This window comes from Mus pahari, chromosome 11, assembly GCF_900095145.1.
Source record: "Mus pahari chromosome 11, PAHARI_EIJ_v1.1, whole genome shotgun sequence".
Lineage (NCBI taxonomy): Eukaryota > Metazoa > Chordata > Mammalia > Rodentia > Muridae > Mus > Mus pahari.
Window position 1 is genome coordinate 24,145,579 of NC_034600.1, and position 26,568 is coordinate 24,172,146.

The 26,568-nt window shown below is 41.9% G+C and overlaps 1 protein-coding gene across 1 annotated transcript in view; it reads right to left on the reverse strand.

The window, feature by feature from the left end:
* The window catches only part of Cmya5 (cardiomyopathy associated 5), a 101,961-nt gene that overhangs the window by 15,161 nt on the left and 60,232 nt on the right, over positions 1–26,568 (reverse strand). The window contains exons 7-10 of the mRNA XM_029544179.1: positions 20,222–20,340; positions 13,942–14,091; positions 9,623–9,769; positions 7,867–8,014 (exon numbers count right to left, since the gene is read on the reverse strand). Of these exons, the coding sequence (XP_029400039.1) occupies positions 7,867–8,014; positions 9,623–9,769; positions 13,942–14,091; positions 20,222–20,340 (564 nt within the window). The remainder of the gene's footprint in view (positions 1–7,866; positions 8,015–9,622; positions 9,770–13,941; positions 14,092–20,221; positions 20,341–26,568) is intronic.

The following is a 26,568-nucleotide window of genomic DNA, read 5'->3' on the forward strand; positions in this document are numbered from 1 at the left end:
GTCTCTCAAGTGGTCAATTAGGTTCAATAACACCCTGAAGATAGAATACAGAAGAATTGTTTTTAAAAATTGAGGCAGTCCCATGGGTGTGGATATGAATACTCATAAACATATATCTTTGTGCAGAAAAGGCAAACAGGTAGGATTGCTAACATTTGTTGGGAAATTATAGATGCTTTGTATGAAAGGTTCAAATTGATAGTGATTACCTTTGGGGATGGGAATTGAGAGACAAAGAATAGATACAAAGAAAGTTAGGGTTCTCTATCTTCCTTTTTTTTTTTTTGTCTTTTGAAGTTGCACCATAAGCACATATAATGGGTCCAAAATTAAAGCAATAGTTCTAGATAGCGAAGGGTCCACGAGTCGACTGGACGTGTTTACAGAACCTTGAACCACGTGTGCATTTCGGCACTTTGAAGTAGTTTCTCTAGTCGTTTGATAATCCGGTGACTTGATCATGATGGGAGGGACCCATGCTTAAGATGACTTGAGAGGCTGGCAATTGTGTGAAAAAGCTCTTCTCTGTACGGCTGTGTCCTGGGGAGGGGGTGGCCTGTGTACAAACAGAATGGAGGAAGCCAGTGCCACCACTCCTGGAAGCAGCCATGGGATGGTGCCATCCCCACAGCGCACAGCAGATGGCTAAGTATGAACTGTTGTTTAAAAACACAGTTGGTTCTTACTGGATGCCTGTTGGCAGCACCAGCATCCAGCCAGCCAGGCACTGCCACTCTCTGTGAACTGTGAACAGAGTGCATGCTGACTCTGTAGGAGGAATAAGGAAGGCAGCATTTCCCACCCTGCCTGGGTGTCCAAACTGCTAAGTTTTGAAAATTCACTTTTTTTAATCAATTATTTTGTTGGATAGAGTCTCACTCTGCAGTCCAAGCTGGCCTTGAATTCACTGTGTAAGCTATGTTGACCTCCATCTCCTAGTCTTCTTGCCTCTGCCTCTAGGATGCTAGGATTCCAAGCCTGGGTCAGCCTCACACAGCCTCTGAACTGGGTTCCCGAGGCACCTGAATTTTGCAAGTATCCCAGCTGACTTTTATGGGATAGGGAGGGGAATGAAGGAAAAGGGAAACTGCATAACATAAGCAACATTAAATATAAAACCAAGCCAGAATGGTGGCTCATGGCTGTAATCTCAGCGCCTGGAAGACTGAGGCAGTAGGATTCCTGAAAATTCTAACCAGCTTTGGACACAGCGTGAGGCCATCTCTCAATACAACCACAACAAAAACAACAAAACACAAACATGAAAGACAAACTAGCATACTTGCATTTGAAGCTGTGTATAAATCCTTAACTAGCCATAAATATAGAAAATGTATAAGGTGGGGAAAACTCAGTTAAATCAGGATTAAGAAGAAAATTCTTTATATCCTAATTTTCCACAGTTAAAAAGACTTGGTAAATAAAATTTTAACAGAACCATTTTTTCTTCTGATAAATAAGAATATTATGAGACTCTGTGTTACTAAATATCACCATTATTTTATAACAGTGCGGAAAAACAACGCAGGCACTACCCACTGACAACAACAGGGCTTGGGCTTTCCCATGGCTTAAATCTGTCAGAAAGTCAATGTGAGCCTAAGAGTCCAGGAGATCCTGGATTTCTGTTTTCTCCACCTTTACTCCCCAAAGCCTGAACAACAGATACTGTTTGTATTTCCGACAGAGGCTCCCAGGACTCAGGTAATATTAACTTCTCTGGATCCTCTGAGTTCCTTCTCCTTTACTGCTCCTCTGGTCATCTATGACAGTTACTTGAGGTCTCCTCGGCTAGTCTGCTGAGAACAGTGATTTAACACCTCTGCATCCAGACATTGTTTGAAAACGATTAATAGGTCTGTTTATGCGTCTTTTGTAAAATTGCTCTTAGAGACGACCACTATTATCTTAAGAGCCCTTATATAAAAAAAATCTCCATGAAAAATTCATCTCACAGCTGAATGTCACAGAACATAATTGTCTCTCTTAGTGAAATGTGCTTCCTTTTAAAAGAGGAATGAGTTATATAATCTCCTTCCTCCTCTCTCTCAATCTCTCCCCCTTCTCCTCTGTTTTCATTTAAGCTGACATCTTCCACCGAGGTTCTGTTCTCAGCCTGACCTTTCTGATAGTCTTCTCCCCTTGCATTGTTTGGCCCTTGTATGCACAGAGCTGTCTTAGGGGCTCTGTTGTGTCAGGGTCCTTTGCTGGGAATGTCCTTCAGGAAACAGACATAACTTAACTGAAGTGAAGAACAGGTTGTGTTCCCATTGTCTGAGATTCTCTGTACAACCAGGAGGATATGAGGTATCAAATGGCTAGTCAAGTTGTAATCTTTGAGGTAGAAAGACTTTGTTCAGAAAATGCTGAATGCCTGGGTTAAACGTGGCTCAGCCAATAAAGGCTAGGCTCATCACCAAAAATTTAAGAAAACGATAAATGCCGAGAACACTGGGGGAAATCATTGCGTTACTCCTCTCCCAAAGGCTTCTGCAAAGGGATCAGAAAAACAATTCCACATAAGCACAACCTGTTACCTCCTAATCACTCAGTGAATTTGGGCTCAGCCTCTTAGTGATCCTCCTGGGGCCCTGTAAAGCAAGTCCGGAGCAGTTTTTGTCTCCTTTACCTACCGGCTACAGAGAAGGTCAAAATACTTGCTGTTGACTGATGGTCAATCACCACCTATCTACCTGCAAGCTTAAGAAAGTTTTCAAAGCTAGAGATTCTGGGGTTCCTCCTGGTTGCTGGTAAGGACAGAACAGCAGGGGTACCAGCTGGAGCACCTGACTGTGAGTGGCAACTCTGTTCCTGCTCTCCAGCTGGCGTGGATCCACGGACCCAGCACCCAAGCAAACCCTCCTAAGGATGCTCACCCTCCAAGGTGTGGCCCAGAGAGGATCTCCTGACACCACGGTCGAAGGCAGAGGCAGAGGCAGGGACAGGAAGCTCACTCGCAGCTAATTTGTGGAGTATTGCGTCTCTCAGATTTGTCATTCAATGCACAACTTCTCTGCACGGCCCACACAGCTGATCCCTGTACTATATTTCTCTCGGTTTTCCTCCTCCACCCACACTTCTGCTGACTTCTCTCTGCAGAGGAGAGACAGAGCAGCTGACGAAACAGTAGAGTGGTGAAGAAATTTTGAAAGTGTTTTGAGCCCACCCGACCTGGGGAAAGCCTTCAAAGAAAAACAGGAAGAAGCTGACTAGAAGACCCTCCATCTGGCACACAAGCCAGGGACCGTCATTCCCACCCACCTCCACACCTCCAGTCCCAACAGGGGTGACTAGCTGGGACCATGCTTTGGTGCCCACATTTAAAAAAAAAATTTTTTTTTAGAAGAATTATGAAAAAGCTCCTTTGCTCCGCTATTTCAGACTCTGTGTGGGGTGCAGTAGGCTGGCTCATTCCATTCCACCCCAACCCAGAGAATCCAACCAGCACCAGCACCATCACCATCACTGTTAGTCTTAAAGTAGAATATCTAAGAGGTCATCACACTGGGAGAAGGAATGCAAGCCCTCTGATGGATAATTTCACTCTGGCTGCTGAAATGAGCATGTCCAGCCTAAGCATAATCAATGAACCAGTGCCCTTCCTCCAGGAGTACAAGAGTGTGTACGCATGCGTGGCCCTGGGTTTGGGCATGGGCGTGGGTATGTTTGTGAGCATGCGTAGGTGTGGGTGTGGGCTTGGGCATGGGCGTGATTTGATAGTACTCATTCTTTTCTCTCCTTTCTTCATTTCGATTCTTCTTCCTAAAGCACTCCAGCGTTTTTAAGGCTCTCCCTCAACAAGTATATAGGGTGAGAAAAAATGGAGACGTATATAGTTACAGTTCCTTCTCTTTTGCTGCTGATTTCAGCTGGTTATATATGACTTGAAATGGGCAAAGACCAGAGGAGATTGACTCATCCCATCCATTCTTGCTCATTAACAGATCTTTGATAATGTCTACAGATGAGTTCCAATCCTTACCCACTTTATGATCCAGGCTCTGGTAAACAACCACATGGGAAACACGCCACCTTTCGTCTACTCTAGTCTTCTTCAAGGACCTCTAAACTAATTCTCTTCAGACTTGGAACATATGTAGAGGTTATGTAACCAGTGGGTAAATGGGATTCTACATGTTTTTCTCTATCAGTGATCCACAGGAAAGTTTTCTACTAACAACTTAGACTCTTCTCCTGTTCAGCATCTAAACACTAAAGTGAACTCATTCACTTCATTCAGTTTATTATTTTGAGATTATCCTTAAACCGATCTAACTGCAGTGCCAGACACTGCCTCAGACACCGGGGCTATAGCTGTATCTACAAATCCCTTTAAGGGGTCAACAAATGGAGGGACTCAGACAACACTCAGCACAGTCTTTCCAAGGGACCACACCATTGTAACCATTGGCTCTTGTGCATGACGTCAAATGAGGTTCTAATGCAACAGAAAAAAGTGGGAATTATTAAGTAGAGGTGATTTTAAAAAAAAAAAAAACCTGTGGTTTTTTTATTTATTGATTATGCCAGATGACTAGTTTTCCATAGCTGGCATCATAAAGTTTAAGCTGTATATAATATATATAATAAATAGTATTTTACAGAATTTCAAAACACCAGACTCTGAAATGATGTTTCATTGGGAGATCTGAGATATGTGGACACTTTCAAAGAGCAGAACTTCCCTTGCCTCTTGGATTCTTAGATGAGAGAAACAAGAGACGCTCGCTATCCTGAGTCTCTGAGATTAAAGATGAGTTATTTCAGAGGCTGGTGAAGCCAAATGGATATGAAACACTGAGGCTTCTATGGAAAAGAGATGGCTCTGATATGGGAGCTCAGCAATAGACTTGGCAGATAAGCATGGCAGGAGTCTACAGCCAAGAAAATTCTGCTTGCTTCAGAAGATTATCTATTGTCAAACTCAGCAGGAATCCAGACTTGGAAAGTCAGGTCTGAGCTATGGGCTGGACATTGCACTTCCTGCCATGCCAGGCCTTCAAGTACCTAACTGGAAATCAGCTCCATCTCCAACACAGCTCTAGACTCTCCATGGCTCAACGTGTGGAGCTCTCCTTGGTTTTAAACTTGCTGGTCTAGATCCACCCTGAGACAAAGGATTTCCATACAGTTCTAACACTGCAGCAAATTTCTGATTATCTAGACCCTCAGATAGTTTCTTGCAACAGAATAAAAACACATTGACAAAGCCTAGATTGACCAAAGCAATGACTAGCTTAATGCCTCAATAAATTCCACTTTGGCTTTGGCAAAAATTGGTGGATGGCCATTGTCTTCTCTAAAACCGGAGCTGCGATTGATCTCTCTGGCTTTGACTGAGGGATTTGTTTGGAATCATTCATGAAGCAAATGGGCCCCTCTTTTATAGTTCTGAGGGCCCCATGATGATCAAGCAAAAGAAAAAGATCAAGTAAAGGAGATGTGAATGCTGATATATTATCTTTTGATATCTGTTCTCCATGGGACAAAGGAAACTAGAGATACTCAGTAACTCCCAGTTGCCAGGCTGATGGCTCTGGTAGCTGAGTGTCTGTAAAGACAGTTTGAAAACTAATGGAATGAATAGAACAGACCTAGGTTTGAATTCTAACCCCAAACTCACAGTGCATAGTTTGATAAAGTGCCAACTCACATAAGCTTTGTGGTTCTGATTTAACAGAAAGCATTGCTTACCTCACAGAGTCACTGAGAGTTCAGGAAGAACAAGTACAGCTCCCAGCGCCATGACGGCCCTCTATGGACAATACCTTGTCCTTCCCCTCCCTCTATAACTACGCTTACGAGATGACAACGCAATTCCCTATGTGAGATGGCTACTGGGTCTCAAGGTTTTCAGATTTTTGCTGATTGAAGTATCCAACTGTGCTAAAATGACTTATGTAAATGCCAGCTGGAGGTGCACGCCACAGAAGATGAATCACTTCAGAGCCCTGTGAACAGGCTGATCCTTCCTGGGAACTGGCTTTCCTCACTGATGGTAGGAGAGACCACCCCAGGACTCAGGGGTTTCTAAAACAGTATTCTCATAGCATCAAGGACTCCGCAGAGAGAGTCACAGAGTCCCTAAATAATCTTACCCAGAGGCTAAGGGTTTGAACCTTTAAATATGACAAATCTGTGGTTGAATTCTCCCTGTCACTTGCTAGCTGAGGAACTTGTTAGCATCCTTGTGAGGATGTCTGAAGCACCTGGGACAGCGCCATCATAATACCAGAGTTCCTCATTTCTGTGCTGACCAGAGCTCACCTCTCAAATGTTGGCTGACTCCTGGGAACCTTTTCTGGAAATCTGCTAACACAATTACCAAAGGAAGGCTTCCCTCTTAAAGCCTTGCATTTGGGTGGCATACTGCAATGCCAAGCCTCTTTCCTGTCCCTGATTTCATGTGATCCTCACAAGCCCAAAAGGTAGCCGGTTAGACTCTCCCATCCCTGTCATTGATCTGTGTCAGGGATTGGCAAACTGAAGCCCGCTGAGATAGATGAAGTATGCAAGGACTGCAATCAGGGTTAACCAGCTCAGGGAGAGTAGCCAACAGGAAGTTCAGCCAACAGGAAGCAGAACCAAGGGTAGAGCCAGGACCAGCCTCAGGCCCTGACTCTCAGTACAGTGCTCTGTCAGACTATCGTGTGAGCATACTGAGATCACAACATGCTTTTCTGAGCTCTCAGACTAACACAGTGGCTTTACATAGCAACCAACCAAACAACATGAATCATGTAATGTATAATAATATAATGATTCCTGAAGCTCACCTCCCAGCAGTCCGAAGATACACAAACAGGCTGCTGTGTTTGCATATTTACTGCGTTTTCAGTTCTGCAGAAGTGCCTGTATCCCACCCCTCCTCGTATTCCCAAACCCAATGCAATGCACTGTCTGATCATTATTTAGCAACGCCTGTCTTCAACCTGAAAGAAACTATAATTATTGTTCAGTCATATGAAACCTTATATCATAACTAAATAAATAGCTCGATCATGGTGCTAATCAAGAGCTTAAGTACACTTTATTAAAAGGTTGTTTGATTTTATACCATTACTCCTAACTTCCTGACAAAATATCTCAGTAAATGTGGCTAAAGAACAACAACAAAAAAAGCAAAACCAAAAATGTCTTCTATCAAAATGAAAATATCAGTTAGTAAGTAGTAATTAGTAGTCTAAATATTTATCATGGTATATGAAGGGGCTTTCTATAGCCATGACATCAGAAGGTAAGGAAATACCACCTCATAGATGAGTTAATATTACTAACCGCCTAGAGGATATGTGGACCTTCCTTGATAAATTTTAGCTTTATCATTTTAGTGAGGGAGCCTCGAATTCCCTTTACACTAGAAGAATCTCTATATTCTTCATGTTCTTGGAGAGGCAGGTCTGTCTCTGTGATAATATATGTGTAATTAGCTCCTTTATGTTGCTAATATGTGGTGGAGACATTCAGATTTACATTACACATAAGCTCACTATTAGTTTCCTGAGTTAGGTGGTACCTATTCTGACAGAGCGAGTAAAAGTGGCACAAAATGTTCATAAATCCTGACTAATGATTCAAGTTAAATATACTTCAGAGAATGTTCTATTTTATTAAAATTTGCATACATTTCTCTTACAAAGGGAGTTATTATTCTGCATTGCAGCATGTGTTCGTTCTATTATAGATGCAGAGTTCATTGATGAATAGTGATGGCACTGCAAATCAAGTCAACAGCTTAATTAGCTCAGCGGGATTCAAGGATGCTTTTCTTGCTGGGTAAGCATAAGCTCAGATAGCTAGCCTGGGGCCTGGAGCATGGTTCCTGGGTTCCTGGGCTCCTGGCAGCCTCACTGTGGAGGGCCTTACCTCAGTCCCTCGCCCTCAGGGGAATGCTGTCTGCAGTACTCCAGAGTGTAGGTCTCAGTGGCCTCGGGGTTAGCGGGCCGCCATCTGACAGTGGCAGAGTTCCAACACACAGTACAGTCTTCTACATGAATCACAGGTGTGGAAGGTGCTGACCAAGACAGAGACAAGTTAGTCACAGACCAGGGACAGCTCTCAGAAGATTATTTAAGTACACTTTTATTTTTAATTTTTGTATCAAAAATTTGAGCTAAAAACTCAAAGGAGATTTAAAAAACAAAACAAACAAACAAACAAAAAATAAAACCAAACAACCCTTCACAGACACACATAGCTAAAAGTATCTCACCTTCTTCTGTACTACAAACTATCAGGTTCTCTCCCATCCCCTAACAGTCCCCCAAAATTGCTTTCAATGAGACCCAGCCTGTTTTTGTTATATAACTACTATATAAACAAATGCAAATATTCTTTCCCTTCTCCTTTTACTTGGAAGGTAGACATAATCTTGTCCCCAGTATATGGTCAGTAAAGATCTGGATGAAAGATTTGTCTGTTACTGAGTTTAAAGTTATTAAGACAGGGGTCTAATGTAGCCCAGGTTGGCTGGGAACTCGCTATGAATCTTGAACTCCTCCCTCTACCTCCCAAATGCTGAGAGTCCATGCATGGGTCACCATGCACAGCCAAATGCTTGCTTTTAAAGGCAGGAAGAAGGGTAAAGGACCAATGGGCAGGAATAAGCTACTTCCTGCCTAAGGTGGCTGCAGAGATCTTAAAGGTAAGACAACCTTTGCAGTATGTCTCCTGCTGGAGCTCTTGGCAAAAAGATTTCACCATGCGAGTATATTCCCAGTCGAAGACCACGGCTGAAACCATTCTGGGTTTTTTCACGTCTATGTAAGGAAGTCTAGTCCTAGCTTGCAATTATACTTTACATGCTAAACCTTTTTAAAATGATGTCTTTCCTTATTGTCAAGCTTAAGGAAGAATGAAGCTCTTCTAGTGCTGCATACCCCAATGGATGCTTCGTATCTGCTCAAGGTTTCTTTAAGAGGAATCTGCTCTAGGCCAACTTATCATTTAAAGCGGTGGTTCTCAACCTTCCTAATGCTGTGACCCTTTAATACAGTTTTGTGGTGACCGCCAAATATAAAGTTATTTTTGTTGCTACTTCATAACTGTAACTTTGCTACTGTTATGAATCATAATGTAAATATATGATCTGTGAGCCCCATCTGACCTCCAAAGGGGTCACCACCCACAGGTTGAGAACTGCTGATGTAAAGCATTCTGTGCAGTTCTCAGCTCTAGGAAGTCATTCCTGGGTCTGCCTGCCCTTCCCCTGTCTGTCTTGGTGTTCTCTTGGGTGTTATCATAATTAACGCCTGTAAGTCTAGACCCTCATCAACCACTCCTAATGATCTTCTGTTTTATTTTAATTTCTCAGCTTAACTCTGATCTTCTTGCAAACAAGCACTCCATCTTTTTGTTTTGCTTTGTTTTGTTTTTTTCAAGACCAAGTGTTCCATCTTGCTATTGTTATTTTACATGAGGAATGATCCCAGAGCTTTGTTCTGCTAGACTGACATTCTACCAATGAGCTCCATCTTAAACCCCAGTTCAGTCTTAGTTTGTACCCAGCATTTTGCTCAATACCCAATGCATAGCTAGTACTTCTTAAATACTTACTGGTTGATGTCAAGAGTTTGTGAAGAACTCATTATTAGCTCATAATAACCTCTTAGCATCAGCTTACCTGTTCTAAAAATTGCTCTTTCACTGGGCAGGCTACATCCGGTGAAGTTGACAGCCATCACCCACACTTGATAACATCGATCGGGTTCTAAGTCTTCAAATATGCAGCAACTCTCCTTCACTGTTAATCTATATTCTTCTACCAGTTCTAGAACAAGACACAATTATGAATTCAAAGATGTCTTATATAATAAACTAAAAATTAGTTACTGAAAAACATAGCCTGTGATTTTACAGAGGACTCAAACTGATAACTCTACAAATACTATTGTGTGATAATTTTCTCTGTAGGATACGTAAGTATGCAATAGCTCTCTAAAAGCTAATACTTAGAAAGATAAATGTAGTATTGCTAGCGAACACTTATCACAACTAATAGCATGTTAGTACATTTCTGAGATTCATGATCCACAATTAAAGTAATTGATTTCAAAAGCAAATATCAAACTTGTATAGAGTTTATATCACCTTAAATTTCAGTAATAAAGTTTCAAGAAAAGCCTTAAGACTCAGTGCCAATATTTCACAGGATTCTATCACCAGAAAGGACAGCTACATGCTTGTATTTAAGACTCTGCAGAGCGTCTTTACAGACTAGTAAACGATTCTGCCACTCACTATGACTGCGCAGGTTTCAGATCCTGACGGCTTCTCAAGAACTTTAGCGCCACACCCTGAACAGCTTTAGTGCTTGACCTAACTAGGGTGATGGGATGGAGAAATGCCTGAAATGCCGCCGCACGTGCAGAAAAGCTGTGACTAGGGAGGCCACGTGCTCTGATGGTGATACAGCACCAGCAGCCACAACCGGGAACGGAGTATGTCTCAGTCAAGGAGGTGGGTCTATGGAATACAGCTGAGCGAGGAGCTGATTTAACTAATCTTGGTGGGGAAACAGTCTCAGGCTGTAAGCATCAAGGCTGGGGTTGATAGTTTCTATGGACACTCATTGATAATTCCTAAACACTCATCTTTGGACCACAGGAAGGTTTTGCCACCCCCATAGGTCTGAGGCACTGAGGTTTGCAACAAGGCAGAGCTTACATCAACAATACACATTCTCTCAGGGCTTCCTCCACACTCCATGTTTTAGAATCCTTTCCACAATGTATTTCTACTTTTATAGTGGCATATTTAAATTTGATAGGATAATAAGCTATTACGAGAAGTTGAAATTGGTTCAACCAAGACATTAGATTTTCTTAAGTGATTTTACTTTAAATATTTTTAAGGTAAATATCGCTAAATGCTATTACAAGTGCCTGTCCCTTTGGATTTTTATTTGTTTAGGGTTTGGGGATTTTTTGATACATGATCTCACTTGGAGCAGACTGGCATGGGATGTACCATTCTCCTGCCTCCATATCTGGAGTACTGGGGTTATAGGGACAAGTTACCTGCCACAGCCACTGATGCCTTACATGTTAGGCCAAGCTGATCATTTTTACTGAAATGCTCTCTCCTATAAAAATAATAATTTTCAGCCGGGCCTGGTGGCGCAGGCCTTTAATCCCAGCACTCGGGAGGCAGAGGCAGGCAGATTTCTGAGTTCGAGGCTAGCCTGGTCTACCAAGTGAGTTCCAGGACAGCCAGAGCTACACAGAGAAACCCTGTCTCGAAAAACCAAATAATAATAATAATAATAATAATAATAATAATAATAATAATTTTCTCCCTAGAATTAGCATATGATAATTTTAGTTATCCTTCTGTATTGCCCTGAATGTTGCCAGCTAAAATACCCCTAGTTAAGAACCCAGATTGTTTCCCAAAGGAAACTTAGGACACTTTGGTTGCCCAAAAAGGACAATAGTTTAAAGAATATGGCAAACACTAATACTTCTCCTGTAGTCCAGAAACCAACAACTGCAGCTTTTACCAGAGCTGTCCCTTCAGACACTCCTTTCAGCAATCACATGGCAAATGTTCTTGGAGACCTTATAATATGCACCACATTACCACAGGGTAGGTCCTCAGCAAGGTGTACCAGCACATTTCAAGGCCTTGAAACAGTGAGACACTACAGAACACACGACAGGAAGTCTTCTGGCTAGTGATGGAGTGGGATGAGCACCCGGGAAAGGCACTCCAAAGTACTAACTATAACTTAAGAAAGGTCTTGGCCAGACATGGGCTTTCATGTGTAAAACAAAGCAAAGAGACAAATATAAACAGGTTTGTTTATCAATGAAAGATTTGTTTGATTCCTGACCCAGTCGTGAATAACTTAATGTGACCATGGGAGAATTATGTAACCCTATATCTGTTTTTCTATGTGTAAATGAGCTGTAACACTTTGGCATGTGGTGTTGTGTAGCTATTTTCTCCACAATTAAAACAGTCCATCCTGAAGGGAAGCTCCATACAATAAAAAGTAAACAAGGGGGCTGGTGAGATGGCTCAGCGGGTAAGAGCACTGACTGCTCTTCCGAAGGTCCTGAGTTCAAATCCCAGCAACCACATGGTGGCTCACAACCACCCATAATGAGTTCTGATACCCTCTTCTGGTGTGTCTGAAGTCAGCTACAGTGTATAACAATTAAAAAAAAAAAGTAAACAATTCAAATAGCTTCAGGAAGTCCCTGAAACTCACTAGATTCACTAGGCCCTTCCCCCTTCCCTCATCCCCCTCACCCTTCCTCCTTCCCCTTTCCCCTAAGAATAAACATCAAAGATTGCTTAGAGTTACTCTCAGAAAAGACATACTACATAGATGACTCTGACAAAACTCCAGACACTTAGAAGAAAGAGACCAGCTGAACTGTCTGGAAGAGGTTCAGACCAATTGAGCCATCTGGAAAGACCACTCTAACCTGTTAAGCTGACTGCAGACTGTGCAGTGTGCTCCAGGTTTCCATCTCTGTGATCTGTCACCCACACTGGAATAGACTTTGATGATGTAGCTGTTTTTGAGTCATTTCTGCTCCTGTGAATAACTCCTCATATTCCTGTAAGTCACCCAATAAAACTCATTGGTTCCCCAAGTTAGGTTTTGATGTTATCTGTAATTCGGTCTGTCATGGCTCCCTATATGGGCCAAGTAGATATATGTGTGTGTTGTATCTCCTCAGGAAATATCTGGCGTCTGGGCTTTTGTCACAGTCACATAATACATGGTCACTGTTATATGGTGACAGGTCATTTTTGTCTTTAGAGATGGATTTAACCAACTTTATAATGTGCCCAGTTACCTTCACTTTTGTCTAAATTAACTTTATATTTCAAAAGATTTAGGTTTTGTGGGTCAGTTGGTGGAATGTTTGCCTAGAATGGAGGAACCATGGGTTTGGTCCCCATGACCATGTTAACCAGGTGTACAGTGACACCTTGAATCCTAGCACTCAGCCAGTAGACCACAACCTCAAGGTCACCCTTAGCTACAAAGGGAATTGCAGGACAGTCTTAGATATGTGAGACCTTGCCTTTAAGAAAAAAATAATTAACTTTAAAAAAATAATTTTTAAGTCTTAGCAACAGCGAGATATTGTACTGTTTTTTCCTCATTATAACCGGGCTCCAGAGTTTTGCAATGGGCTGTTGATACTGCCACATGCTCATCTAATTTCCCAAGCATGTGGGTCTTTCTTCAACAAGCAACACCGAATGCCAGCACTCCCTGCACTGATTCATCAGGAAGCACAACCTCAAGCTGCCTTCCTTTAGGCCTTATCAGAAGTTCTGAGCAGAGAGATCGTCACAAAAGCTTAGCTTGTGAGGTCTGCCATCTGTTCTCCACGCTAAGCAATTTCACTTCTATCTCCCATTAGTAGGTGCCACTGGATGACTATACCATACCTAGATCCACACCTTGAGGATTGTGAACTCTGAATCTACAAACCTGATACCCAGTGATGTGTGTGCATGAAACTTACTGTGGAGGATACTGGCCTGTGTACAGCTCACCTCCCCTCTACAGAGCAGGACACACCACACTGTCTTCAGCACTGGTTAAACCTCCATCTCTCTGAAACTTTCGAATGACACTTCCTTCATGAAGATGAGCATCACTTAATTGCTCCTGTTATTTTGAGCCCTCAAAGTCTAATCTGAATCTCAGTATTAATGCTCATGTTGACCATTGTGATATCAGAATGCTTTTCCCTGATACCAATTTCCAAATTGTTCCTTTCCTCTAATATTGTAGTATATGGTTGTTGAGGGATTTTGTTATCATTCCTGTAAGTGGCTAAAAAATGCTTTGTGGAGGTATATTTTAATGTGTATATATGTATATATTTATATACAATCGTCATGTGTATAGGACCTTACGTTAAGATGCAGAAATATACGCCAGCATCTGCAGCTCTATAGCAGTCTTACCATTTATTTCTTGATCATCCTGAGGCTCCTCTACACAGTACACCTGGAATGAGTCCACAACGTCCTCCTTGTTCACACTCCAGTACACAGCAATTGTTGTGCTGGTAGCAGAACTTGGTTCCTGGGGTTCTAGTCTGGGAGGCTGTGGAACTGGAAGGAAAAACAACTCACTATGACTAATTTTACTGACTGTTGTGCTTAAAACGTGTTCAATGTGTTGTTAAAAAACCAACAATACAGAAATCTATGGGATAAAAGTAGGAAGGTTCCCCATTGCAACATACAGCCTAATTCCATTCCTTAGATACAGCAACTGTTAGAGTGGAGTGTGTGGAGCTTGCATCCCTCCGGAGTGTCCCCCTCCCCCCCCCCCCCCCCGCATTTCTGTAAGAGCATAAGCAACGAAAATAGAAACAAACAAAAGTGCGCCCCCAGCTGGGGTCCCTGCGTAACTATTCTGTAGTTTTATACTTAGAGAAATAAACTTACACTGACTAATGGACTGTATAATAACTTGGTTTTGGATAATGTGGTTTTTTAGATAAGAAAATGCTATACTGTTCCATATTTTCACAGTTTATTACAATAAAAAACAGTGAATCTTTTTCAGATATTGTTATAGGATCTTCAAGTGAAGGAAACATAGTAAATATTAGACTAGAATGTTTAAAGCTACATCTTCTTTTTAACATAATAGTCCTATAATTGTTTTAATTAGATGTAAAAATAGAAAGGAGTAGAAGTGACCTCTTGATTAAATGCCATGTAAATTGTAGATACCTGATGTAATCTGTACTTCTGAATTTTAAAGACAACAATATCCTCAAGTGTTTTACTGGAGATTCTTGAAACTTATAATCATGTGTATTGAACACTAATGCTGCATAAAATGCAATTATCTTCCTGCACTTATTAAACAAGATCATTGCACATATTTTACACATCAGAGAAAAAGATTATTCTTATAGTTGAAAAGATATTATGCTTTTAAAATTTGTGTGTGTGTGTGTGTGTGTGTGTTCCCCAGCCAACAAGTTCATGAGAGATAAGTGTATTATTCCTGAATAATGTAGGCCAAATTTATAAGTTGACACCCAGGGAAAAGCAAGCAAAAGTTCAGCAATAAGGTTAAAAATGAGAAACAAAATAAATGAATTTGAAAAATGGAATAAAAAGACCAATTGAAATGATTCAATAAAGATAACGAATGGAGGAATGATGCAGTTATAAAATACGAGGAGCAGACAAGGAGAATGGTGAAGCTCATAGGCCAGAACGGAAGCTGGCTTCTAAACGTGAGGCACCCCTTCCCATCTCTGCATCACATAGCCTCAGGGCTATGTCCTAGGCTTGTTAAATGAAGCAAGATAACGTAGATCAAGTGTTTAAACTGTCTGCTGGAAGCAGCATCTGGGGTGGCAAGACTGCCTTGGCAGGAGGAACAAACAGTAGAGAAGAGAGCAAAGAACTCCTGGTAGTGAAGACTGAACTGGAGTCTCAGTACCTGGCAGGTAGGTCACAAGGCCATAGAGACAGGACACACTGAGCAGACTGCACGGGGAGGCAGCCACCTGCCTGCCTCTGCCTTTCCCTGAAGACTGATGGTTGCAACCTCTAACAGAGAATCTAAGAGTGGTTCTCAATGCTACAGCCTTTAATACAATTCCTGTTGTGGTGACACCCAACCATAAAATTATTTCGTTCCTATTTCATAACTGTAATATTGCTACTGTGATGAACTGTAATGTAAATATCTGATATGCCAAAACAACCCTGAGATTCCATCTCACACCAGTCAGAATGGCTAAGATTAAAAATTCAGGTGACAGCAGATGCTGGCGAGGTTGTGGAGAAAGAGGAACACTCCTCCATTGCTGGTGGGATTGTAAGCTTGTACAACCACTCTGGAAATCAGTCTGGCAGTTCCTCAGAAAATTGGACATAGTACTACCAGAGGACCCAGCAATACCTCTTCTGGGCATATACCCAGAAGATCTTCCAAATGGTAATAAGGACACATGCTCCACTGTGTTCATAGCAGCCTTATTTATAATAGCAAGAAGCTGGAAAGAACCAGATGTCCCTCAATAGAGGAATGGATACAGAAACTGTGGTACATTTACACAATGGAGTACTACTCAACTATTAAAAACAATGAATTTATGAAATTCTTGGGCAAATGGATGTATCTGGAGGATATTATCCTTAGTGAGGTAACCCAATCACAAAAGAAGTCACTAGATATGCACTCACTGATAAGTGGATATTAGTCCAGAAACTTAGAATACCCCAGATACATTTTGCAAAACACAAGAAAACCAAGAAGGATGACCATCATGTGGATACTTCATTCCTCCTTAGAATAAGGAACAAAATACCCATGAAAGGATATAGGTACAGAGACAAAATTTAGAGCTAAGATGAAAGGATGGACTATCCAGAGACTACCCCATCCAGGAATCCATCCCATCATCAGCCACCAAACCTAGATACTAATGCACATGCCAGCAAGATTCTGCTGAAGGGACCCTGATATTGCGGCCTCTTGTGAGGCTATGCCAGTGCCTGGCAAACACAGAAGTGGATGCTCACAGTCAGCTATTGGATGGAACACAGGGCCCCCAATGGAGGAGCTAGAGAAAGTACCCAAGGAGTTGTAGGGGGCTGCAACCCTGTAGGTGGAACAACAATATGAACTAACCAGTACCCCCTGAGCTCGAGTCTATAGCTGCATATGTAGCAGAAGATGGCCTAATTGGCCAGAGAGGCCCCTTGGTCTTGTAAACTTTATATGACCCAGCACAGGGGAAGGCCAGGGCCAAGTAGTGGGAGTGGGTGGGTAGGAGAGCAGGGGCGGGGGTGGGGTATAGGGAACTTTCGGGATAGCATTTGAAATGTAAATAAAGAAAATAATAATAAATAAATTTTAAAAAAGAAAAACAATAAAAACAATCTGATATGCAGGATTTCTGACACCACTAAGGGGTCACAACCCACAGGGTGAGAGCTACTGCTCTGAAGGTGTCCGTCCAGAGAGAGGATCGAGCAAGCTGTCATGTGTCCCAGGTCTACAGAACAGCCAAACAAAGCACTGCAACTATTATTAGTCTTTAAAGCAGCACGGGGAGCTCCTTGGAGCATGAATAATGTGAATGATCTTCCCACTATAAATTATACACAGGACTGGAGCTAACCTTGCAAAAAAAAATGGCAACATCGTTCTATATCCTTTCTCTCTAGCACAACTTCACAAACTTAAAAACTGATTGCCAACCCCCCACCCACCACCTAACTTTAAGGTAGAGCCACTGCAGGGAACTAAGCCTAACATGTAGGCTAGAAGTGGTTTCATTTCCTCGTATGCTCATTCCATCCAAAGAGTTAAAGTTAAAATATCCTTTTCTTCAAACAGGAGATACGTTTACTCTTAAAAAAAAAAAAAAAACGCTCCAAAGGGGAATAAGAACATCACATAGACATAATCTAATAATCATGGCTACATTTATAATTCATATTTGGCAGAATGCTGGGACCTAGATCTTATATGTTAGTAACTCTGCCTAAACTTAAATAAGTGTGATGTCAAAAAATACAAATGGAATCTTGGGTCTTCTTTGCCAGAAGCTCAGGTGCAGGAAGAGGAAGCCTCCTGCAGAGCTCCCCCCACCCTGACTGGCAGGATGTGCCCACAGAACATTTTCACACTCGGGGAGCTAAACATTAATCAGCTTAGATTCCATTACCTGGGGCCAAATATAGATTCCACTCAACCTGGCTTTCAAAAACTTCACAAAACTTACAGTCATAGCAGCATGCATCTACAGTTCCAGCACCCAGGAAGCTGAAGCAGAAGGACCATGAGTCCGACTCCACCTTGGGTTAGATAGTGAGATGCTTTCTCCAAAACCAAACACAAGTCAGGAGGGAAACAACATCAGTCACAATAGCCAAGAGGTGACCACAGCCCAAGTTCTACCATAGATGGATGGATGGATGGATGGATGGATGGATGGATGGATGGATGGATGGATGGCTAAAACTCATGCTGTAGGCATATACTAAGCCTTAAACACATAACTTGTGACAATGAGTGGACATGGGAGGAAAATATGCTGAGTGGAATAAAACAGCTACAGAAAGATACTACCTGGCTTGGCTTCTTCAGAGCATCAAACTCAGAGAAAAAGGGGGGGGGCAATTTCTGGGATCTGGAGGAAGAGGGGGTTAGTGTTTTAATGGACAGAGAGATTCAGTGTGGCAAGATGGAATTCTGGGTATACATGGTGGTAATAGTGGTCAAAACTATGAACAGACTTCGTGCTACAGATACATACTGAGTAATACACCCGGTGTTGTGGTACACACCTTGAATCCTAGCATAGGTAGGTAGAGGCAGGCAGATCTCTTTGGTTGAGTGCAGGACAGTCAGGGATTTATAGTGAAATCCTGTCTCAAAATAGATAACTCGATAAAATGAAATAAACTAAAATAAAAATGAGGGCTTTTTAAAAATAAAAATGAGTAAATTATTTTTTAAGATTTATTTTCTTTTAATTATGGGTATACATGTGTGTTTCTACATGGGCTTATGTATATACAAGCGCTGGTACCCACGGATTCGAGAAGAGAGCATCAGATTCCTGAGCTGGAGTTACATACGGACAGTTGTGAGCTGCCATTGTAGGTACTGAGAACGGAGCTCAGGTCCTCTGCAAGAGCGGTACACACTCTTAGCTGCTGAGCCATCTTTCCGGCCCTAATATATAGTAAATTAGAGATGCACCTTACCACAATTAAAAACAAATCTAAGATCCAGAATCAAACCAACTAAACCTTCCTCCTGGGACTGGTGTGAGGAGGGCTGGCCCTGTGGGTTTCACCAGGGCCCGGCCTCCGTGGGAACTGAATAAGAGGTGAACACTGCCGTCTCTCATAGGGAAGCCTGTGTGCTCTCCTCACTCTGTGTAAATCAGCAGGAGCCAGATCCTCAGGGGCCTTCTCTCTGTGCGGCTGCATTGGTCTCAGAACAAAATATACAGGCCCTGGGTTGCATATTCATATGCAGACATATGCAGAGTGGAGCAGACACGTTCATAGGCGTCCATCCTCAGGACTCTCTCCCCGGAGGGGCTTCACTCCTCTGAGACTACATACGCTTCCTGAGCGACGGCAAACAGTCTGTGACTGTAATTTTCGCAGCCTCTAACATAAATCAGAAGCCCTCCCGCTGAGCAGAGGGTGCTCAGAAGTCTAGTCCTGAAAACAGGCAGCTGTGGATAAAGAAGCCTTGAAGACAGACGGCTGCTCCGTTCATCAAAATCTTGTTTGCAGCTGATGTTCTAGTTTAATGGCTCCCGAAAGACATAAGGGAACAAACACCCTTCGGTGCAGGACAGTTCTGCAAAACATTCATTAGTGTAAATGACTAAATTGTCTACTTTATTAAGGTTGTTGGGTATGAGTGTTTTGCAGGTGGTGTGTTTTTTTTTTGGGGGGGGGGCGGGGTAAGCTTTCTTCTAAAGACACAGTAGCTTCTGACTGCTTACCAACCTAGAACTTTCTCTACAGGAATGAGAGTTTTAAACACCCCTTGCAGTCTGTGAGGTAAACCTGGTTGACAAGGGTACCTTTGGATAAGGACGTATGAGCATCCTGTACAGTAAGCAGAACTCAGGAACCAGGAAAATGACAGCTTTGAGCATTTAAATGTTGCATTGCCTTGTTTGCTAAAATAGAACATTGAAAAATAATTTGAAAAGCTGGCAGGATGCTCTGACAGCTGAGTGGGAGGTTCCTGGCTACGGGCCATGTTGCTAAGCTGAGTGCTCCAGGCTAATCTGTTTGGTTTGGGGGGGGGGTAAATAAAGAAGAAGAGGAAGAAGGAATGGAATTGGAGAGGGGAAAACTACTTCTAAGGTAGAATTTGTTCACCGCATATGAAAACATTTTATTCCTTTTTTACCTTTATGCCAGGCTGCTGTTGAAGTAATTCTTTTACATAGGGAGAAAGAAATTCCAGTTTTAAAAAATAGAATCAAAGAAGAGGGGACCTTCAGTTCCATTGATTTCATCTCTTCTGTTCCGGCCCCAGCAGAGTCACGGAGCTTCAAAGGGGATGCACCACACCACAGAGCAGGGGCTACATCTCCTGCCTTATTTCAGAGTCTGGCTTTAAACCCTTTCAGCCTACACCCATCTTCCCGCAGTTATAAAAATGTAACAAAGCAGGCAAGCGAGCTGCCAAGTGTCGTCGAGGTAAATGATATATTAAAAAGCTCACCAGCCACTTGTTTCAACATCTGGTCACTTCGCGCCGAGCTGTCATCATAGTGTTCAAAACGCGAGAATGCGGCAGGCATGTTCTCTAAGGAAGCTGTGCTCTCCATGGCAGACAGCAACCTGACAAGGGAACAGAATGCTTCTCAGTCAGGCAAGCATGAATCGGAACCAAAGCCGCCTTCCTGTTCAGCCTGAAGCTGGTGAGGATAACTGTGGTTTATATGAGGCAAGGGCCTGCCAACCCCTAGGGCATCCAAAAGCATAGGAAATTAGACATCTAGAACCCATTTCTTCTTAGCTACCTGATGATAGTAGGGGTCTTGTCCCTGGGCTCTCAAATTTGAAAAGTTTCAAATTATCTAGACTTCGGTTCCTATCTAATAAATCTGTCCTAAAATTTTGCTTCGCGTCAGTGGTTATTTTATTTCCTAAAGGACACTAATACCCTGAGCCAGTCTGCAAGTTTCCATGCTATAGGGCTACTCCTGCTGTTCTCAACTCTCAGCGCTAATCTTCCAGCCATACTAAAAAATAATGCTCTCCTACTCTGTGCCAGGCTCTGTTCGTCTAGCTGTGAAAGCAAGGCCAGCCATTTCTAGAAGCCAGGCCTCAGCTTACAGAGGAACTGGTCCAGTAGACCTAAGTCCTTAAGCAGAGAGCCTGCTTACACTAAGACAGAGCATTTGGTCCAGGTAAGACACAAATGCATGGAAACACAAGGGACAGAAACAGGTCAGCTCTGGAAGGGAAAGACAGGAAGAATTGAAAAAAATGATTTGTCTTCAGCCAGAGGGGCATCCGAATGAGCCAAGGCTGTCTCATGCGAGCCTGGAATGTTCTCCGATCAAGGAAGGCAACATTGAGAAGCGGCACTGGCTTCCTTCTCTGAACTCAAGGTTTTCTAGCAGCAGACCTACTGTGGGGTCTTTGCACTGGCTGCTGGGGCTTCCCCCAAGTCCCCACCCCCACACCAGCACAGTTCTTTCCTTCACTTAGCTCGGGTCTTGGTTCAAATGTCATCGAGGGGAGAGGGAGAGAGGCTACTAGTCAGGCCCAGGCTACTAGTCAGGCGAGGCCTTACCCCCTTCCCCAACCTTGCAGCAGCCTCTTTCCAAGTTTGTTTATTTCCTGATATTTATCATAGCCCAGTTTGTTCTTTATCTGTCAACTACACCAAAATACAATTTGCATGCAGGGAAAAACTGTCTTGTTCATCATTGTATTGTAATGCCTTACTTGATGCCCAGCAAGCATTTAATAAATACATCTTCATTTAAGAAGAGGCCAATGGTTTAATTTGTATAGAAATCAGGATCTCGGGCATAGTAAATCTTGTGTCACAATAAGGGGGAAAGATCATGAAATATTTAAAGAGTCTCCTCTATGCGTACTATTGTTAAATATAATAAGACCCACTACCATTTGGTTTCTGGGGAAATGCTTTAGTGAGGACCTCGGGGTATTAAAAAAACAATCAGAAATCTGAGGCAATAGAGAGAGTGAAGATATTACAAATGGAAAAATGACATACGCATAGGCCAGAGGTACCAAGGCTCACTAGAGAACAGAGCACACCATGGCACAGGAAACAGGAAGAAAAGAAGGGGACACATTCTGTGACCTGATGCCTCTCACACCCACTGAAAATTTCTATTTTATCTTTGAAGATAAGGAGAGTCACAGAACTGTCTGTGAAAGGGAAATGTAGACAATGCTAGCAAGCAACTGAGGAGCGATCAGAGCCAATAGACAAGATAGGTAGTGGATGGGTTGTCAGACTCCCACAATGATCTAGAGGGGGAAGGGTAAAAGCCTACATTAGGGCTTTGAGATACAAAATATGGAAAGAATAGACTAGGAATTATTATTTGAATGGTGGTCAGGGTAAGAGAGATGCCTTAGCAATTAAGAGCATTTGTTGTTCTTAGAGGATCCTGGTTCAATTCCCAGCATCCACGTGGTAGCTTACAACCACCTACCTATAACACCAGTTCCAAGGGATCCAGTGACCTCTTCTGATCTCCTCAGGCACCAGGCATGCATGTGATACACATACATACATGCAGGCAGGCAAAATACCCATACACAAAAAATAAAAAATAAAACAAATGTAGCCAAAATGCACACTAAACCTTCTCAATATATTTCACTTAACAGAAGCTGCCTGTAGTTCCACAGTAAAATGTTGAGTTTTCTCTCGTACATGGACCAATTCAATTGTAACAGCGAGTTGATAACCTTTTACAAGTCAGTGCTGCAGAGCTTGAGACTCTCCTGCTTATAATACAAAAGAATAGAGCATAGAAGGGAATGCATCCTCTTAACAGGAAAGCATTTATAAGGCAAAAATATGTTGTTCACGATATGCAAATGTTGGGTCTGAATATGCTCGACAGCATTCATTAATTTAAGCCAAGAAAAATTTAATATACAAGCACTGTCTTCAGAGATATGACGTGAAGCGAGAAAGAAGAAGCAGGAAAGAAACAAACAAGAGAAAATAACAGATTTAGCACTTCCTATAGAAAGGAAGAGGTTGTCTTGATCTAAAAGCATGTGAATGCAGCTAGAGAGATGGCTCCGTGGTTAAGAGCACTGATTGTTCTTCCAGAGGTCCTGAGTTTAACTCCCAGCAACCACACAGCAGTTCACAACCATTTGTAATGGAATCTGATGCCCTCTTCTAGTGTGTCTGAAGATAGCTACAGTGTACTCATACAAATAAATCTTTTTTTTTAAAGTGTGTGTATGTGCGTGTGATATCTGTGTGTATGTGTTTGTATTTGTGTATGTGGGTGTGCCAAGGACCAGCCTTGGCTTAGAAAGGGGTTCTGGAGAGAAGGGGTACCTGGGAGCATTGGAACAAACAACTAGAAGTCAAATTGTGGGTTTCAAGCTGACGCCTGTGTTCTGCTCGAGACAGATTGCCAGATTGCTCTCTCTGTGTTCTCCTTTCTCTGGAAATCTTCAGACAACTCTCTGCTTTTTTTTTTTTTTTTAATTCTAAAAGCTCTCTGCATAGCTCATCTCTTGCAGACCAAAAGCCCAGTCTTTTATTTACATAACAATTCAGTCTTTACCCCAGGTTCCATTTTGATTATCCCAAGAGTCAGCATCCTATGACCCCAGCTCCTTGATTCTTAGAAAGAGACAACAAGCACAGCCAATAAGATAACTGGGTGGGACCTAGTCCTGAAATTACCATCCCTACCATTCCTGGGTCTGGCCTAAACTCCCTGTCCCAGGCTAACTTGAACTCAGGAATCTGCCTACCTCTGCATATACCTGCCTTTGTATCCTGCCACGCTGGCTCTAGTGCAGCTACCTCTGACCCTTTAGATCTCTGAAGCTCCTTATACGATTCATATTACATCCTTAATTTTGCATATCTGAGAAATTATATATTTTTGAACTCATGTTTTCAGTGTTCTTTCCCACAGCCTTAAGGGCTGTCCTGAAGGTCACAGCATTTACCATTTTGCTGAGACATAGACACACCCTCGCCTCCCAGACTCTGCTGTCCCTGATTATCGTGAAGTCATTAACCTTGGCAGAGAGGACATTCTTTGAAGAAGGAACATGAAAATATGCACACTTTCATACAAATAAGGCTTACATCGATAGCAATCATCAATACCCATGAAAACCCACTCCCTGAAGGCTCTTTTTCCAGGGGCAGAAAACCATGTCATACTGGCCAAGCTGGGTTCAGCATGTGTGTATGTGTATGTGTGTACATGTGTATGTATGTGTGTGTGTGTGTGTACGTGTGTGTGTATGTGTGTGTGTGTGTGGTTTCTTTGTATTTATAGAGATTTATTTACTTGTTCCAATTTTTTCATCAAATCCCAGAGATTTGTTGTCCTTTATTTTACTACATTAAAAAAAAAAGTCAGTTATCCCAACACCTACACAACCTATTGAACATGGAGATTTCAAGTTGGTGCCTACATAGAGTCTCCATCTCTATATTCTAGTGTCTTTGGTACAGGAGTATACTCTGAAAGCTACTAAAAGAAAAACTTAAACACCAACCTAGCCAAAAAGCCTTTGCTCTACAGGGGTATCCAGCCTGCAAGATATGCTAGGGCAATAGTGGCACAGAACTTGTGGGAGTGAGCAACCAACACATATCTGATTTCACTTAAGGTCACTCCATGAGAGGGAACCCATACCCAATACCGCTAAGGTGACCAAGAAGCAGAGCCAAGATAACCTAGGGACCTAAGGCAAAACCGAATAATACTGATCTAAAAGCAGGGCGGGGGCGATGCAGTGATAAAAGGATACCAAGAAAACCTAGCTCTCTAGATGAACATGAGCAAATCTCATGATGCCATAGATCCTGAAGCAGCGTCCATACAGCCTGCACAGGTCTGCACCGGGGCCTTCAGTGCATATATTATGGCTTCCAAGTTAATGTTTTCATGGGATCCCTGAGTGTTTGAACAACTCAGTCTCTGAGTTTTGTGCTTTCTCCTGGACTATTTTCCTTCTGTTGGTTTGTTTTGTCCAAATTTGACGTGATATTTTTTGTTTTATCTTATTTTATTTTATTTTGTTATATTTTGAATGAATGAATGAAAAACTAGCCACTAGGGTAAAAGTTAACAACTGAACTGTCATTTATACCTGCTGTTTTCTCCAATGGAGTGGGAATGGGTACACCAACCACTCCAGGGCAGGCCCCATGTTCAGGAGTAGCCGCCAACACATAATGGGCTCCACTGTTTTTGTGTGCTTTTATTTGGTTACAGTTTGGTGTTTTACTTTTTTTTGTTTGTTTTGTTTTTCTTTTGGGGTGTTTTATTTTGTTTTCCTATTTGGGGTATTGTTGCTTACTTGGGTTTCTGTCTATTTTGTTTTGTTTTTGAGAAAGAACTTAAAGCTGAGTAGGTAAGGATGAGAAGAGGATCTGGAAGAACTTGGAGACGGGAAAGAATATGATCAAAGTATATTTAAATTTAAAAATTATTTTAAGTAATAAGTATAATAAAAAGAAAGTATTGGCTACCCCTTGAAATGATATGCAGCAATGGTAAAGATTAATTCATTGTCAACTGGGAGTGAAAAAGAAATTAATTAAAATGACATGTAAATTACCAAGTTAAAGCATAAAACAAAAGAAATGGTGTTCAGTATACAATGGCTGTCAGTTCATATTAGTGGGAATCAAGTATTTTAAAAAATGAAACCATCCTTCAGCAGTTTTACAGTAAAAGCATTTATAAATTTTCATCTACCAAATTTCTTACTAATCAATATCATATGGGATGGGGTAAAAATAATTGAATATGTATCTATAGTGTTCAGTATATGTGGAATGGCATTATGAATCTACACATATGTTTAACTTAAAAATCAATCATTATATTTCTGACCTCTAAGTTAGAACATATATAGATCACTGCTTGGGTATGAGTTTCCCAAACTCACCCACAAAAACTGGTGTGGAGCCTCATCTTCCCTGGGGGTGGGGTAAGGCTCCAGGGTCTGGGCATACACATTAGCAGGTATAGTCAGTCAGTTTTGCAAACCTTGGGCCTGAAGACAGGCTGCTCTCAATAAGAGGTTCCCAGCCCTGCCCATCTGTCACAATCATCCAGGAAGGTTTGTGCCCAGACCACCCTTCAAAACAATGAAGCCCCAATGTCAGGACAGAAGAGCAGTCAGACATCACCAGCAGCGATGCGTTTTGTTCTGTTGTCTTTTGTTTTTGTTTCTTGAGGCAGGGTTTCTCTGTGTAGTCCTGGCTGTCCTGGAACTCACTCTGTAGACTGGGATGATCTTGAACTCGGCTTGCCTCTGCCTCCTGGGTGCTGGCTTAGCATCAGTGGGTTTTAATGCTCCTCAAGTAACTGTTCAGAGTACAGCCACTGCTACAAAACTCTGGTCAATTAGTGTTAACATTAATATATAAATAGATTTTATAAAGTATACTGGCATTATCTTATAAGCAAGTAAGACTCATTTCTGCAGCTTGAGATATCTGAAAATGATCAGGTTTCCTATTCAAACTCCTTTTTTCAAACATACATTCCAGATAAATATTTCTGATTTAATATTTACGGTTTACTATCTGCCATTGTATGTCAGTAGAAGTAAACCCAAGGGAATATTTAAATAATTTAGAAATGGACATTTATTCTTCCACTTAAGCTTGGGCTTAACTAGCAGAAACAATCTCAAGTTCTTGCTATGGGCTTAAAGGAAAAGAGGTGAGAACTGTACCTGGATGTCATCAGTAGATGATACAGGAGACAAACAGAAATCTGATGTCTGGTGTTTTTATAGATAGCACTTTCTAATCTTGTTGAGGTTTTGCCTCTCACAAGAATGAAGAATCTC